The sequence below is a fragment of the Micropterus salmoides genome, unplaced genomic scaffold, assembly GCF_014851395.1.
Source record: "Micropterus salmoides isolate LMB-PRFRI ecotype aquatic unplaced genomic scaffold, ASM1485139v1 Ms_hic_scaffold_1, whole genome shotgun sequence".
NCBI lineage: Eukaryota > Metazoa > Chordata > Actinopteri > Centrarchiformes > Centrarchidae > Micropterus > Micropterus salmoides.
In genome coordinates this window covers 55892978-55909666 of record NW_024040040.1, presented here as the reverse complement: position 1 = coordinate 55909666, position 16689 = coordinate 55892978, and the positions used below count along the sequence as shown (strand labels likewise).

General features: G+C 42.0%; 2 protein-coding genes across 3 annotated transcripts in view; one reads left to right on the top strand and one right to left on the bottom strand.

The window, feature by feature from the left end:
- LOC119897314 (NACHT, LRR and PYD domains-containing protein 12-like) overlaps positions 1 to 16689 on the top strand; it is a 609009-nt gene that overhangs the window by 312002 nt on the left and 280318 nt on the right. The gene's annotated exons all lie outside the window — the stretch shown is intronic.
- Positions 13313 to 15895, bottom strand: LOC119897563 (secretory phospholipase A2 receptor-like). Of its 2 annotated transcripts, XM_038711372.1 has the most exons (5): positions 14928 to 15895; positions 14381 to 14749; positions 13949 to 14302; positions 13761 to 13852; positions 13313 to 13619 (listed from the first exon to the last, which is right to left on the bottom strand). In XM_038711372.1, exons 1-5 carry the CDS (start codon positions 14959 to 14961, stop codon positions 13518 to 13520), a joined length of 951 nt encoding a protein of 316 aa, XP_038567300.1. In that variant the 5' UTR covers positions 14962 to 15895; the 3' UTR covers positions 13313 to 13517. The 2 variants fall into 2 exon arrangements, with proteins under 2 accessions (XP_038567300.1, XP_038567291.1); XM_038711363.1 differs by having other exon boundaries at positions 14381 to 15895.

Sequence of the window (16689 nt, the reverse complement as noted above, 5' to 3'; positions counted from 1 at the left end):
TACAAGTCCTAAACTTTGAGTTGTGTGACGCCCTGTGGGGTCATGAGTGAATGTGGCCTGTCTCTCTCTTTCTCTCTCTCTTTTGTGGAGGAGGAGCTGATTGCAGTGGCTCTGGGCACCTGTCCTAATGCCCTGTAGAGTATTTGGGACTGTTATCTCATTCTGCAGGGAGCTGCTGTCAAGACCAGATCAGACCTCTCTGCGGCTGGCTCCCTGGTTTTCCATCTAGTTTGGTTTTCTTTGGTTGGACTATTGCTTTGTGGTATTTATCTTGTTTTTGCATATTACAACACCTTCACACATACATTCATGCAACCATCATCCTGCACAGACACTACTGAAACCAAAGACTACATACCTCATACATTAATTATGTTAATTTGAAGTAACTATTGATTTGGCTTATTTTCATTAAATAAACATACGCTAACTGTTTACCATGGTGTGTCTCCCTTTTGTTGTGGCCTTTTGAGCCAGGTCATAACAAGTTGTGAGTCCTAAACAAGTCATAATGAGCTCCTCAGGAGATTTTATACAGTTTCATATTTTAAAAACTCTTTCTGAATGAAACGTTAACCTGCACAGAAACAAAAGGCAGAAACAGTTTCACACAGCAAATGTTATTTCATTTCATGATTTATATGTGTTGATGCATAGTTTTTATTTATATCATAATTCAGCCTGGGTTTGAGGAGGGGATCAAGTCAGCTGGAGTCAGAAGGCTCAGGTCCAAGTGAAGTTAGCTGTTTGGAGCAGAGCGTCCGCTGGTCGAACGTTCTAACGTTCTAACTTGAGTGCTGAAGTGTTATCTGGACTTCAGGCACAGGAACATGAATATATATAAATGATACTGGACTCAGCTGACAGGCGTTATCTCCACATGTAAATGTTTGACAGACAGCATCAGGAGCTGATCCGAGGTCAGTCCCTGGTCTATTCTGGTCTGAATGTGGGACAGCTGGAGGAAGTAGAACAGGAGCTGCAGCAAGAAGACAGTCGCTCTCATTATTCAGTTCACTAACAAAGACCACGCCTATGAACATAGAAGGTTAACAATGGTTTATTAGTTGTAATGGAGCCGAGATAGATTGTATGAAAAGAACGGATCGAGTGCCCGGAGGGTGGGCTGAAGGATGTAGGGATGGGGGAGAAGACATAGAGAGGGAAAGGGAGCAGAGAGAGATTTGGGTGGGAGGGATGAGAGAGACGAGGGGAGGTGAACGGAGAAGGTGTGCTTAACTACTAGGTGTGCGGAAATTGTATGAGTTTGAGGCGTGGCCTTATTTCCCGAATCTAGTTTACACTAACAAAGACCACGCCTACGAACGTAGAAGGTTAACAATGGTTTATTACTTGTAATGGAGCCAAGATAGATTGTATCTCGACTCGAGATTGACTCTGGGGACAGAAAGCAGACCTGCCCCAGACGACCTGAGAGGTCTGGATAATTCATAACGAAGCAGATCGGAAATATATTTTGGCCCTAAACCATTTAGTGCTTTATAAACTAACAGCAGGATTTTGAAATCAATTCTTTGACATACAGGAAGCCAATGTAAAGACCTCAGAACTGGAGTGATGTGATCCACCTTTTTGGTCTTAGTGAGGACTCGAGCTGCAGCTGTCTGATGGATTTCTTAGGGAGACCTGTAAGGACACTGTTACAGTAGTCGAGTCGACTGAAGATAAATGCATAGATAAGTTTTTCCAGGTCTTGCTGAGACATAAGTCCTTTAATCCGTGATATATTCTTCAGGTGATAGTATGCTGACTTTGTAATTGTCTTAATGTGGCTCCTCAAATTCAGGTCTGAGTCCATGACTACACCAAGATTTCTGGCTTGATTTGTGGTTCTTAACATTACAGATTGAAGTCGAGCACTGACTTTCAATCGTTCCTCCCTGGCTCCAAAAACAATAACTTCAGTTTTATCCTTGTTTAATTGAAGAAAATTCTGGCACATCCAATCTTTGACCTGCTCAATACAGTTACTCAGCGCCTGTATGGGATCATAGTCCCCTGGTGAAATGGTTATGTAAATCTGTGTGTCATCTGCATAATTATGGTAACATATTTTGTTGTTTTTCATAAGCTGAGCCAGTGGAAGCATGTAAATGTTAAACAGAAGAGGTCCCAGAATGGAGCCTTGGGGAACTCCACATGTCATTTTTGTTAGATCAGATGTGTGATTACCTATAGACACAAAGTAGTCCCTGTCCTTTAAGTAGGATTCAAATCAGTTTAGTACTGTGCCAGAAAGTCCAACCCAGTTTTCAAGTCTGTCTAGTAATATGTTGTGGTCGACAGCACTGAGATCCAATAATACTAAGACTGAAATTCTGCCACTGTCAGTGTTTAAGTGGATGTCATTGAAGACCTTAACAAGAGCCGTCTCAGTGCTGTGGTGTGGTCGAAAACCTGACTGGAAGACCTCAAAACAGTTATTTAGTGCCAAGAAAGCACTAAGCTGTTGAAAAAATAGCCTTTTCAATGATTTTACTTAAAAATGGGAGATTTGATATGGGCCTATAATTGCTCATTAGTGAACTGTCTAGATTGCTCTTTTTTAAGAGTGGTTTAATGACTGCAGTTTTCAGGGCCTGTGGGAAAAAACCTGAGAGGAGAGATCTGAGGCCATGCATTTAGACATATTTTTGAAAAAACCTGTTGGCAGAACATCAAGACAGCATGAGGAGGATTTCAGATGTTGTATTATGTCCTCCAGGTTTTTATAGTTAACAGAATCAAATTGTCTCTGTTGTTATTGACATGGAGGCACTGCTTGTCTAATTGTTTGAATTTTGTCTGTGAAGAAGGAAGCAAATTCATTGCAGGCCCTGGTGGATAGAAGGTCAGAGGCTACAGACACAGGAGGGTTGGTTAGCCTGTCGACAGGTGCATTATTAGTGTTTTTGGTGATGATGTCAGAGAAGAAGCACCGCCTTGCATTTCTCAGCTCTAAATTATAAATGCGAAGTCTCTCTTTATAGATGTCATAATGAACCTGGAGATTTGTTTTCCGCCACCTGCATTCAGCTTTTCAACACTCTCTTTTTCGAGTTCTAACCAGCGTGGCATGTCTCCATGGAGATCTTCTCTTACCAGAGACCACCTTCACCTTGGCTGGTGCAATGGCATCAATAACATTTGTAATTTTAGAACTGAAATTATCTACAAGCTCATTGACTGAGACCCGTGAGAGGGCGGGTGTTGAGGACAAAGCCTCAATAAATCTTTCACTAGTGTTTTCAGTGATATGCCGTTATGTGATCACCTCTGTTTGTACATTTGTGTGTACGCAGAAAGCACTCTCAAAGAAAACACAGGAATGATCAGAGAGCAACATCAGTCACCACAACCTCGGAAATGTCCAGACCCTTGGAGATGACCAAGTCCAAAGTGTGCCCCTTATTGTGCGTGGGCTCCGTCACATGTTGAGTCAGTCCATAATTATCAAGAACACAACACAGTTCTTTAGTCTTTCTGTCCTGGGGGTTGTCAACATGGATGTTAAAATCACCAACAATTACCACACAGTCAAAGTCAATACAGATTATAGACAGCAGTTCACCAAAGTCATCAAAAAAAGTTTGCAAAGTATTTAGGGGGCCTGTAGATATTTAGAAAAATAACTTGAGAAGAGGAATTCAGCTGAAGAGCTGCATATTCAAAAGAAGCAAAATTCCCATAAGACATCTTTTTGCATTGGAGGGAGTCATTAAACAAAATAAACAAAATGGCAACTCCACCTCCTCTCTTATGCACTCTAGCTTCACTCATAAAACTGAAGTTGGGAGGCGTAGACTCGATAAGGACAGCTGCACTGTTATCTTGGTCCAACCAAGTTTCAGTTAAAAACATGAAATTAAGATTGTGAGTGATTATAAAATCATTGATTAAAAATGTTTTTCCTGCCAAAGACCTAACGTTTAACAAAGCTATTTTAGTGTGTGAAAAACATTATCTGGCCCACTTTTTTCGACAGGCTGCGGCTGACGAGGAATTAATACTAAACTTGCAGGATATGTTGAGTGCTTCCTGTTTCTTAACACATTCACCATGCTTTTTCTGTTACCTGTGAAGACAGGGATGGAGAAGACTACCAGCACACTGGGCCCCGGCTTGTCCTGGGAAGAGTCATGAGTGCTATTTTCCTTGTAGCCTGGACCCAGCACATATCAGACAGAGCTTACTGGGCTTTTTCGCCATTGCGGAGCGGGATGGCGGGTTGTGCGCTGTATTTGTGACACGTGTCAAACCTGGAGGACTTAGAACCAGTGGTGGAGGTGGATGGTGAGGGGGGTTTAGGGTAGAGAAAATGGGAGTGGAGCGAGGGAAGGTGCGGGGAGTAAATCTTGTCCCAGCTCTAACCAGGTCTTCCATGTGATCAGTGAAGTCCAACAGGGGGGAGAGGGGAGAAAGGGTGTCTGGAGATAAGGGTGACCTGGATGGGGATTGGGGGGGTAGAGATGTTGAATCCGCACTGTTTTCAGTGAGGGAGGTGGAGGCTCTTCTTCTTGGCTCAGATGTCTCCCGTGATCAGAGCTCTCTTCCGGTGGGGGCTGAGGAGGCTCTCCTTCAAGGTTTCTGGTGTGTTGTGTTATGTCTTCTTCTTGTTTAGATTCCTCTTGTCTCTTGTCCTTGGCAGAGGGAACAGATGAGTGACGCAGAAAGTAAAACAGGTTGGAGCTGAACAATTTTACTCCCGACTTGTTAAGGCGAAGTCCATCTGCCTTAAAAAGATGTCTGCGGTCCCACAGAAAGTAAAAGTTTTCGATGAAATGCACTGAATGGACAGTACATGCCGTTGAGAGCCACGTGTTCAAAGCCATCAATCTGCTGAATGTCTCAGCTCCTCTTCGGATTGGCAGTATAGGGCCACTGATAAACACGTCAGCATTCAAAGAGCTGACTGTGTTCAACAGATTATTAAAGTCCTCTTCACAACATCATTGGCCCCGATGTGCAGTATGATGTTTTTCACAGTAGGATGTTCAGCCACGATATGCAGAATTCTTTCTGCCAAGTCAGACACCGTATCCTTCGGAAAGCAGAGTATATTGTAGTTCTTACTGCACATGCTTCTTACATCGTTTACAGCAGAGTCACCCACAATCAGAGTTTGAGGCCCAGTCGTTAGCTTTCCCTGCAGCCTTTTACTTTCTGATTTACTCTCAGTCCTTACCTTTCTGTGTGAGGACGGGAGGTTATCCAGGTCATCAGACGGAGATCCAGGGTCCTGCAATAGTGGTGAAAATCTATTCTGCTGTTGCACACTCGGTTGTTGGGGAGGTTTTGTTGCTAACTCTCCCATTCGCAGCTGTCCACGGCTGTGTCCTACCAAGAACAGGGGTTGAAGAGGCGCTCTGCCTGGATGATAATGCAGGCCAGCCAGTCGCATCACAAATCTCAGGGCGCTGGGTTCTGCCTGTTACTCGTCCTCCCATTTCCCCAGGAAATGATTTACTCTGAGGCTTTGCACCAAGAGAGTTCCAGGGAGGACTCCCACTTTTAGATAATTACCCAGTACACAGGCCTTCTGCGTCTTGGTAGTCTTTTTGGTGCTAATTAGCCGTGAGTTAGCATGCTCTTGTCCACTATTTTGGGTCCACGGTAAAGTGGTGTCATTCCCACATAATCCATTCACTTCTACATTCACTTCTAACCTGTGGATCTTGGTTTCCAGCACTGTCATTTTCTGTAGAAGTTTGTAGAAGTCGTCCGTGGAGAAGGGGGGCATCTTATTGCTAATTAGCATTAGCTATAGCTCCAGTCACTGCAGTACAGGCTAGTGCTATTGATAGGCTACACTCGCGTAGCACTAAGATTATAAAAGGTTTTAAAGTATGGCAAGAGCCTACTTTATCTGACAGTCCCAGTGATTTAAAAGTATCCAAGAGCTGCTGATTTCTAGCAGGAAAAAAAGAGAGTTTAAGAAAAGAATGCAAGGAGAGGCAAGAGCAAGCAGCAAAGCGTCTGCACTGTAAGAAAGCAGGAAGTAGGTAATTAGGTCTACCACTGCACTATGTCTGAGTATATATAGTATAGATAGTTTTCTTAGACAGTTTAGACCCCCAAAGAATGGCTGCGATAGACTGGGTAGGTGTCGTTGATGGCAGGGGAAGGAGGGAGGGCTAGAAATTCAGGTGGCCAGTCCGCTGCGAACCAACTACCGCCGTAGTTGTTTTTTTGAATTCGTGTGTGGTGAAGCAGGTTGTAGGACCCAGACGCAGGACTGGCAGATATAGTTCAACAGTTGATTTAACAAAAGGCGAGCGCACTACAAGTAGTGGCTGAATCCAAAGTTAAGTCCACAAGAGCAAAGGAAAACACAAAGTCCAAAAACAGGGTTCAGGCAGAAATCCAAAAACAGACTGAGCTTCTCCTCATGACAGACATACTGCAACACAAGGTATACACTTACAATGACCCGACAAAGACAAGACAGAAACACCAGGTATATATACACAGGGACTAACGAGCAGGGCGGGAGCAACACAGGTGATACTAATGGGATTAACGAGACACAGGCAGGCAGGGAGAGAACAGAGGGGATAACAAAGAGACAGCCAGGCAAAGGGATACTGGAGGGAACAGACATGACACAGGTTACTGAACACATAACAGATCAGAGGAATAAATATAAACAAATCAAGACACAAGCAGACACATCCCCACTGAACTAACACCAACAAGGAACACAGACCGAAGCAAAGTAAAACACTGAACTGGGAACTAAGGCATCAAGAAGACAGACATGAGTGACAGAGAGAGACGGACATGAGTGAACCCCAAAACACAACAGACTATATTACTGATACTGGACACAGGACAGAACCTAAAACACTAAGACATGAACCGAGACACAGAACGAGGAGCTAAGACACAGAATACAGAGCAGACTAGACTAAAATAATGCAGACGAGGAACAAGAAGTAAATACTAAAACATAACCAAGGCACAGGACTGGGAACAAAGACAAAGAACTAAAACACAGGACCAAGAGCTAAGATAAACGACGAGACATAAACTACTAAGGACAAGGAAAGAGAGAAACAGGCAAATAGATAGACATATGAAACAATGGCAAAAACTCAAACTCAGTAGTAGCCGAAGACGACAGGAGGGGCAGCGTCTGTGAAGGGCTGGATGACTTCTGGCTTGGTGACGTGGTCGTTGTGGAGAGGGAGATGCCGTTCCAGGATGAAAGGAAATGTAACCGTGTTTTAAAGCTTCATTGCATGCAGCGTCTAGTTTGACGTGGTCATGGAGAGATGGGACGGAAGTGGCTATGGAAAGGACATGTGACGGGAAGGACAGACCTTGTGGGATGGTCCGGGTGGTGTAGGTATGTGGCCTAGTAGTGAGAGAAGATGGCGTTTGGTGCAACGGTGGCCAGAAGGAAATTAGCAAGGAAATGCGATGGCTTTTCTCGGGGACAAGGATGCCTGGAGTGACCCTGGGACTCCGAGTTTGTGGAGTGCAGAAGTCGAGATGTTGAGGCCGTAAGATGGTGGCATAGAGGGTGGCACAAAGGTGAGGAAGTGTGACGTAAATATATGTTAGATATATATTATTCAATATATATTAATTAATTTAATTTCGTTAGCTTTTATTCTTTATTTATTTCAGTTTATGTTTTGGCTGCTCTTACGCCCGAAGATTAGACGAGAAAGTAGTAGCGCCCTTCCAGAGAATGCTGAAAGTTGCCAGTAGTCAGGCAGAATGGGAAACGGCCAGGCTCCTCGTCCTGCGGTTCGGGCGATGGCGTGATCGATGGTTGAGTATTCCATTGACTGAGTCGGCGGACGTGCAGGAATAGCACATGAAAATGTACGGCTAAGTGTTAGATGGTACCAAAAGATGACACCGACGGAAATGGCTTGTGGTGAAAAGGCATGTTCACAACAGAGTCGAACATGCCTTAGACCGCAGCTGAAGGTGTGCGGCTGTTAAATCACGCATGTACTTGGCACGTGCAGGCCTTTATTATACGGTTTATGGTGCAGGCACACAGAAAAAGGCGTGCTCTTCTCTTTCTTTCGTTGTGTTGCTTGCGTGTTTGGCTGCAAGCAAACCATTTGTATTTATTTATTCTATTTATTTATTTATTTTACATTTTATTTATTTATTTTTATTATATTTGTTTGTTTATTTAGCGATCTAGTTACAAGAGAAGGCGTACGTGTCGACTGAAGTACTGTACTGACTGGGGACGTTACGATTATATACGATGCCGGGCTGTTTCGGTCGATACCTTAAGGTACAGAGTGGTAGGCTGCGAGGGTGCGTGCTGAGACCAGATCTGATGGTGCGCCGCAAAGGTTGCAGTTCGAGGGCCGTGCTGCAAAGACGCAGCAGTAAGCTTGGGGTCTAGGGTGCCCCAGTACAGCCCTTGGTTGAACTGCTGCACATGGCAGGCGGCTGGAGACAAAAAGAGACGTGATAGATGTGGAAGCCGATGCCGCCTAACCGCAAGGCCAGGTCTAAGATTAGGGACAGGTAATCGTCCAGCTCTGACCTGCGGTCGGGGAAGACTGAAGTTATATTGTCAGGGTACAATGAAAAAGGGGAGTGAAATTCTGCTGGTGTAAGTCCTTTGGATCTGGTAGAAGGTGGTTGCTTGAGTTCGATAGGGCTGTTTGCATTTCCCTTGGAATAAGCGGCTTATGGGAGGATGGATTAATCAGTGAAGACGGTTCGGTGTGGTAACCGCCGAGAATCTTTTTCGTGAAGAGGGTGGCACTGGGTATGGTCTGGCTGAGTCCGTGTTTGGGCCCAGAGCCAGATGTTGGGAACCTCCCTCCTGTCAGCTCTGGAAACTCTTCTTCACCGGTTCTTGTCTCTGTCTCGTCTCTCAGGTACACAAAGATCGGCTATGCTGAGAACACAGTTCATCATTCAGACTCTCGTGTGGACGCTGTGCTGAAGCAGAGAGGAATAAACTTTCCCTGGGAGGTCGGCCTGGAGGGGGTTATAGTAGAAGAAGAGAAGGCAGAAAGGATGACGTCGCCTCTGCACCTTGAGCAAAAGGGACATTTAAAAAAGTTAAGTACTGTTGTGAGAACGAGATGAATGTGAAGCAAAGGACACTGGAAGCCACTGGTTCTGGTTCTTGGGGGGCCTTCATAGAAACCGTTTGACATGTAAACAAGCCATAAAGTAACATGATTTGCCGTCGCTTTAAGAATGATAATCTTTAAGTGTTAGCTCACATTACAAAAGTACACCATTTAAGTAAGAAAGATGTTTACTTTGAGATACTGTCTTTATTTCTTTAATAAGGCCTGTCTGCACCTCTTGTGCCTAACCTTATCTTTGCCTCTAGAAACCTTTGTCTGGGTATGGTCAGACATGCTCAGCGGCAGTGCATGCTGAAGTCTCAAAATAACGCTGGTTTCCAGTAAAGAGGAAGCTTTTGCTGTAAATTAAACCAAAAGGTAAAGCGTCCCTGATTTGTGTATCTAGCACTCATGAGGGGAGGTGTGAAAAAAGGTGTGATAAGGAGGGGAAGGTCCGGAGTCTTACTTCTTCAGTTTAGATAGTAAATATAAATTTTCAGTAAACTTTAAGACCTTTAAGTCTCCTGTCAGGACGTCTCATGTATGCATTCCCTGATGACATCGAGATAATCATTTTAATCAGGAAAGAAGGCACTGTTTGCCTAAACATCAGCAGCCACTGTGAAAATGAAAGCAACGTCAGTTAGAGATTAAATAACAGAAGGAAGATGGTGACAACCCATGATTGATGTCTTTTCTGCTTCTTGTGTGTGATTTTCACTTAAGATCTAGAGAACAAATGCTCATTTAGTCTTGGTTTTAGACCTGCTGGATCTGCTTTGTATGCATTGGAAATTAGAAAATGTTACACAATCAAAGTTTGTTGAATCTACATATGTTTTATTCTTTGACTTGATATTATTCTTGTTAATTTGTGACTAGAGCAAAGGGGTGTTGCAACTACTAGCAGGAAGTGTACGGTACCTGGAAAGAAGAGGAAGGATGTAAGAGGAGAATCAATCTGATGGCTTGAACTTATAGCAGCCAATGAACATTTGGAGAAGGGCTGAGTTCCTTCCTGCTGATTATTATTTCAGTTACTGACCCCAGAGCTCAAGAAAAGAAAATAGGGAATAATAAAGAAGAATGGGTGAAAGAGGAGATAAAGGGAAACTTTGGGGGCTTCTGTTTTTGCATTTTTTGGATGCACACCTTAAGAAACTAGAAGGAGTTTTTTGTCTTAATTTTCTTCCTCCTCTTCTTACTTAGTGTTAAAACTAGCTTGTTATCAGAGGTCACCTTTTGATCGCCCATTTCTTCTGTGTTCGACAACACTGAAGACACAACGAGCGTGCAGCTTGTATAACAGTGTAAAGTAGCGAGCGTGCAGCTTGTATAACAGTGTAAAGTAGTGAGAGTACAGCTTGTATAACAGTGTAAAGTAGTGAGCGTACAGCTTGTATAACAGTGTAAAGTAGTGAGCGTGCAGCTTGTATAACAGTGTAAAGTAGTGAGCGTACAGCTTGTATAACAGTGTAAAGTAGTGAGCTTGTATAATAGCGTAAAGTAGTGGGTGTACAGCTTGTATAACAGTGTAAAGTAGCGAGCGTGCAGCTTGTATAACAGTGTAAAGTAGTGAGCGTACAGCTTGTATAACAGTGTAAAGTAGTGAGCGTGCAGCTTGTATAACAGTGTAAAGTAGTGAGCGTGCAGCTTGTATAACAGTGTAAAGTAGTGAGCGTGCAGCTTGTATAACAGTGTAAAGTAGTGAGCGTACAGCTTGTATAACAGTGTAAAGTAGTGAGCGTACAGCTTGTATAACAGTGTAAAGTAGTGAGCGTACAGCTTGTATAACAGTGTAAAGTAGTGAGCGTACAGCTTGTATAACAGTGTAAAGTAGTGAGCGTACAGCTTGTATAACAGTGTAAAGTAGTGAGAGTGCAGCTTGTATAACAGTGTAAAGTAGTGAGCGTACAGCTTGTATAACAGTGTAAAGTAGTGAGTGTAGTGAGTGTACAGCTTGTATAACAGTGTAAAGTAGTGAGCGTACAGCTTGTATAACAGTGTAAAGTAGTGAGCGCACAGCTTGTATAACAGTGTAAAGTAGTGAGCGTACAGCTTGTATAACAGTGTAAAGTAGTGAGTGTACAGCTTGTATAACAGTGTAAAGTAGTGAGCGTACAGCTTGTATAACAGTGTAAAGTAGTGAGCGTACAGCTTGTATAACAGTGTAAAGTAGTGAGTGTAGTGAGTGTACAGCTTGTATAACAGTGTAAAGTAGTGAGAGTACAGCTTGTATAACAGTGTAAAGTAGTGAGCGTACAGCTTGTATAACAGTGTAAAGTAGTGAGCGTACAGCTTGTATAACAGTGTAAAGTAGTGAGTGTAGTGAGTGTACAGCTTGTATAACAGTGTAAAGTAGTGAGTGTACAGCTTGTATAACAGTGTAAAGTAGTGAGTGTAGTGAGTGTACAGCTTGTATAACAGACAACATCACACAGCCATTAATGTCTAAAGCTGTTAGGATTTGGTTTTGTGCTTTTTTTCCTGTGTGTATTTGATATTGTCATGTTTTGGAGTTTTGGAGTCTAGTTTATTATTTTGTTCATTCGCTTTAAGTTTTCTTAGTAACTGTCTTGTCTCTCATCTTAGTTCTTAATCCTGTGCTTTAATTCATGTTTAGTGTTTTCCTTATCTGTGTACTTCTATATTTTCTCATTATGGTCCGTCTTAGTCCTTAGTCTTATATCTCCATGTTTTAGTGTAGTCTTGTCTCCTGTTTGGTCCAGTCTCTGTCCGTGTCCTGATTTTGCTGTCTTTCCATTTTATGTGTTTTAGTTTGGTAGATCTGTCCTTGTGTGTTCCTATGACCTTTACTTCCTGTTTTATTTTGGTAATCTTCTGTTCCAGGTGTCCTTGTCTAGCTTTGTTTGATTATCTGATGTATCTCAGCTGTGCTTCCCTCCCTGCTCGTTTACCAGTGTATATATTGTCCTCAGTTGTCTTTAATCTTTATCATGTCCTTGCATTGTCTGCGTCATCTGTGTTGAGTGTTTTGTGCCTTCCCTGCCCTTTTGGATTGCTTCATTTGTTTGTACTTTGTTCACGGATTCTTCCCTATGGATTATGTTTTGTATGGAGCTGGAGTACCCTTTTGTTTGCACATTTGCCGCTGAGCTCCCAGCGTAAGCCTGTTTAGTTTTGTGTTACTAAATCCTTATTCGAAGTGCACTACCTCGCCCACAGTCTGCATTTGGGTCCACACCTCAGTTCTCAGCTTCTGCAGCCATTTCGCACGACAAAAGCGCTGTGTTGTCACATGGAAACATAAAATCAAATATTTACACAAATGTGAGGTGTGTTCTCTCTTTTGTCAGATACTGTATATATCCTCATTACCCTTCACTTGTCTTCACCTTAGTAAATAAATACTTTCCCTAAGAAATCCATCAGGCAGCTGATTCAGAACGCTGCTGCTCGAGTCCTCACTAAGACCAAAAAGGTGGATCACATCACTCCAGTCCTGAGGTCTTTACATTGGCTTCCTGTATGTCAAAGAATTGATTGAAGAATTGAAATCCTGCTGTTAGTTTATAAAGCACTAAATGGTTTAGGGCCAAAATACATTTCTGATCTTCTGCTTCGTTACGAACCATCCAGACCTCTCAGGTCGTCTGGGATCAGGTCTGCTTTCTGTCCCCAGAGTCAAAACTAAACAAGGAGAAGCAGCGTTCAGTTATTATGCTCCGTATATCTGGAACAAACTCCCAGATAACTGCAGGTCTGCTGAAACTGTCAGTTCTTTTAAATTCAGACTGAAGACTTTTCTTTTTATCATTGCTTTTAATTAATAATTTCAGATTTTTCTTTTCGTTGATAACTTAACTGCACTATAACTTTTACTGTCCTGTTTTCTTTTTCTTTGTTTTTAGCTTTTTATCATTGCTTTTATCCATTTAACTCTTTTAACCCTGATTGTAACACTGTAACTTTTATTATATTTTATATTGCTTTTTTATATTTCCCTGTTGCTTTTATGTTTTATGTAAAGCACTTTGAATTACCTTGTTTTGTTAAAATGTGCTATACAAATAAACTTGCCTTGCCTTTATTCCCAGGTACTGTGTGTGCACTGTTTTATAACCTAATGAACAAAATACACTTTTCCTAGCGTAGGGATGATTTCATTGGTTATTCAGTATGATGTATCACATCCTTCCAGTCCTGTGTGAAGGGCGGGTTTGTTGCATGTACATGTGGAAATATGGTTTTATCAGTCTGGTTCACAAACTGTAACCTTGAAGCCAAAAGCCACGTCTCATTTATGTTTTTATTTTGAAGACACTTCACTCAGTAACATTGCTGATGAGGGACAAACCCTCCTATGACTACAGGTCTACAGGATGGATTCAGGGTTCTGGTTTAGCTCTTCAGACACTGATCTTAGTGTGAATTAGCAGGTAGAATATCAACATTCACCAAGGATTACAGAGAAACACAAGTTGGATTTCACTTTCAGAGCTCATCTTCCTCTTTGTGGAAGACTTTCCCATCAGGCTGCTCTCTCCACTTCAGGGTGACTCCACCCTCTCCTTTCTGCTGCAGCTTGTCCTGGAGCTGGGAAACACACATGGCAGCCATCAGGAAACATTTGCTTTTTGACCTGCTGTCCACAGGGAACCAACAAAGACACACAGCCAAACAACTCAACAGTTCCAAGAGTTCCTGAGGGCCTCGGGGTGGATTTGGGAGACTCACCTTTTTCAGCAGGTCTGCTTTCACAGCAGGGTCGTTCAGATCCACAGAGGAGTCCTCCAGCTTCATCCTCAGCTTCACTGCCCGTTTCATTACTGCTTAGACACAGAGAAGAACAACATGCTGAATCACCTTTGTGATACCAAACTCAGTTATTCTCTCTTCTGCTGAAGCACAGGAAACTCACTCACCAGGGACGCTGTAGCAGACAAATGCGTATCTATTGTTACAGGGAAGTAAAAGCCATTTTCCTCTATTGTCCACATCTGAAAGACCACATGCGACACTCTTCCAGTCAATTTCCTGTGAACCTGTGTACCAGAATCTGAATGAGGAGTTACTCCCATCAGACCAGTAAGTGTGAGGATCTCCGAACAAACCAATCCATGCCTTTTTTTCACTCGGTATCAGGCTCTGGACCTTCTGGCTCTCAGTGTCGTTCCTCACAGTGGCCAGGTCCATGAAGTTCTCCCTGCAGTACCTCTGAGCGCTTAACCAACTCAATGTTTGACTCACATAAACAAATTCAGGATCCAGCTGTGTTCCTGCAGATTGGAAAAAATATTCTTTTGAGTTAAAATAATCACTATCAGAGAGGAAATAATGTTTTGCTTGGTACTTACCATTATTACAGATGAATGGATATCCCAGTTTACAGTTACTAGTCTGCCATGTTGATCCACCTAAAACACAGGAGGTATTGGGCTCAGAGTTTAGAACTGGATTAACATATATGGACGTCACATAGTCAGCTCCCGTCCCTGTGTAGCCGTCTGACCACCTCCAGTTCAGATTAACGTACACGCCAATCCAGACCGCCATGTGATTACCAGAAGATGGAACTGTGTTAATAACTTTGTTAACTTCTTCAGTGTTTTCGATGGTGGCCAGGTCTGTGTATTTCTGTCTGCAGTAGGTCTGAGCTTCAGTCCAGCTCATACGATCAGGAACAGAGTGGTACTGATGGAGGAGGCAGGAGGAGGGGTCCCAGCCTGTGAAGAGAACAAGTGCCTGATTGGTTACATGTTGAATCCACAATCTGTTAACATTACACATGGTTTTAATGTGTTGACGGATTGAAAATAAAATACACTGTTCAGTATTTAACCAGCGGTTCCCACATTTATGGATTGAGGCCCTAACAGAAAAGTAGTTGGGGCCCTTTGTCACCTTTCAGATGTCTGTGAGTTGTCAGCAGTTCCATCAAAGAGGCATTTCCCCTCTAAACCGCTCACAAGGTTTGATTTCAACTGTTAGAGCCAAAGAAATACAGTTCTCAATGAATTCACCTGTTTCCCATTAATCATCTCATGTCCCCTCACATTTAACTGGAGGGCCATGACCCCTGGGTTGGGAACCACTGGGTTCAATGATTTAGCTGTTTGCTCAGAAAGATAAATGTCTGCTGACACAGTCATAAAAATCTATTAGTGTCATTAATAACATTCAGAGAGGTTCTGTGACTTTTACACACATTTTGCTCATGATACTTCTGTACTTTTACTTCAGTAGGATTTTAAATGAACAGAGTATTTTTGACATTTCTTTTACTGAAGTAAAGGATCTGAAGTCTTCCTCCACTGGCAGACTGGTCAATGGTCCCAGTGAGACAACATGTTTAAAACTTTTCTAATCACTGTATTTGTGAGGACAGCTCCTGAGACTTATTCATTATTTCACTATAATAAGCAGACAGACATCAGAAATGTTCAAGAATTCACTGACCTGAGAGACACAAGACAACCAGTAAGATGCTCTTCATCATCGTGCTGCTCTGCAGACTGTGTGTGTCGAGTAAACTCTCCTCATATTATTGACTTTTTTAGGCAAATCTGAGGAAACTAAACAGCAGCTCCTCTTCCCTGTCAAGGTCGCAGGCCTGCTGCACGTTTTATGCAAAATGTGGGTATTTACATCTGCAATGCTGTCTGTATTTACATTGTTATGTAACCTGATGATCTCTAAATGACAAAGAGCCATGGTTCACATTCATATTGATCACAATGGGTTCACATAAACAGAAGATGGAAACAGGAGACAACCAGCCGAACAACAGCAGAGAATAAATAAACAACACAGCCCAGCAGAGAAATAAATAAATAAATAAACAACAAAGCCCAACAGAGAAATAAATAAATAAATAAATAAACAACACAGCCCAGCAGAGAAATAAATAAATAAACAACACAGCCCAGCAGAGAAATAAATAAATAAATAAACAACACAGCCCAGCAGAGAAATAAATAAATAAACAACACAGCCCAGCAGAGAATAAATAAATAAATAAATAAACAACACAGCCCAGCAGAGAAATAAATAAATAAACAACACAGCCCAGCAGAGAAATAAATAAATAAATAAATAAACAACACAGCCCAGCAGAGAAATAAATAAATAAATAAATAAACAACACAGCCCAGCAGAGAAATAAATAAATAATTAAATAAACAACACAGCCCAGCAGAGAAATAAATAATAAATAAATAAACAACACAGCCCAGCAGAGAAATAAATAAATAAATAAACAACACAGCCCAGCAGAGAAATAAATAAATAAATAACACAGCCCAGCAGAGAAATAAATAAATAATTAAATAAACAACACAGCCCAGCAGAGAAATAAATAAATAAATAAATAAACAACACAGCCCAGCAGAGAAATAAATAAATAAATAAATAAAAAACACAGCCTAGCAGAGAAATAAATAAATAAATAAACAACACAGCCCAGCAGAGAAATAAATAAATAAATAAATAAACAACACAGCCCAGCAGAGAAATAAATAAATAAACAACACAGCCCAGCAGAGAAATAAATAAATAAACAACACAGCCCAGCAGAGAAATAATAATAAATAAATAAACAACACAGCCCAGCAGAGAAACAGGAAATAATAAGTAATTTAAATAAATAACTTAGTCCACCACACCG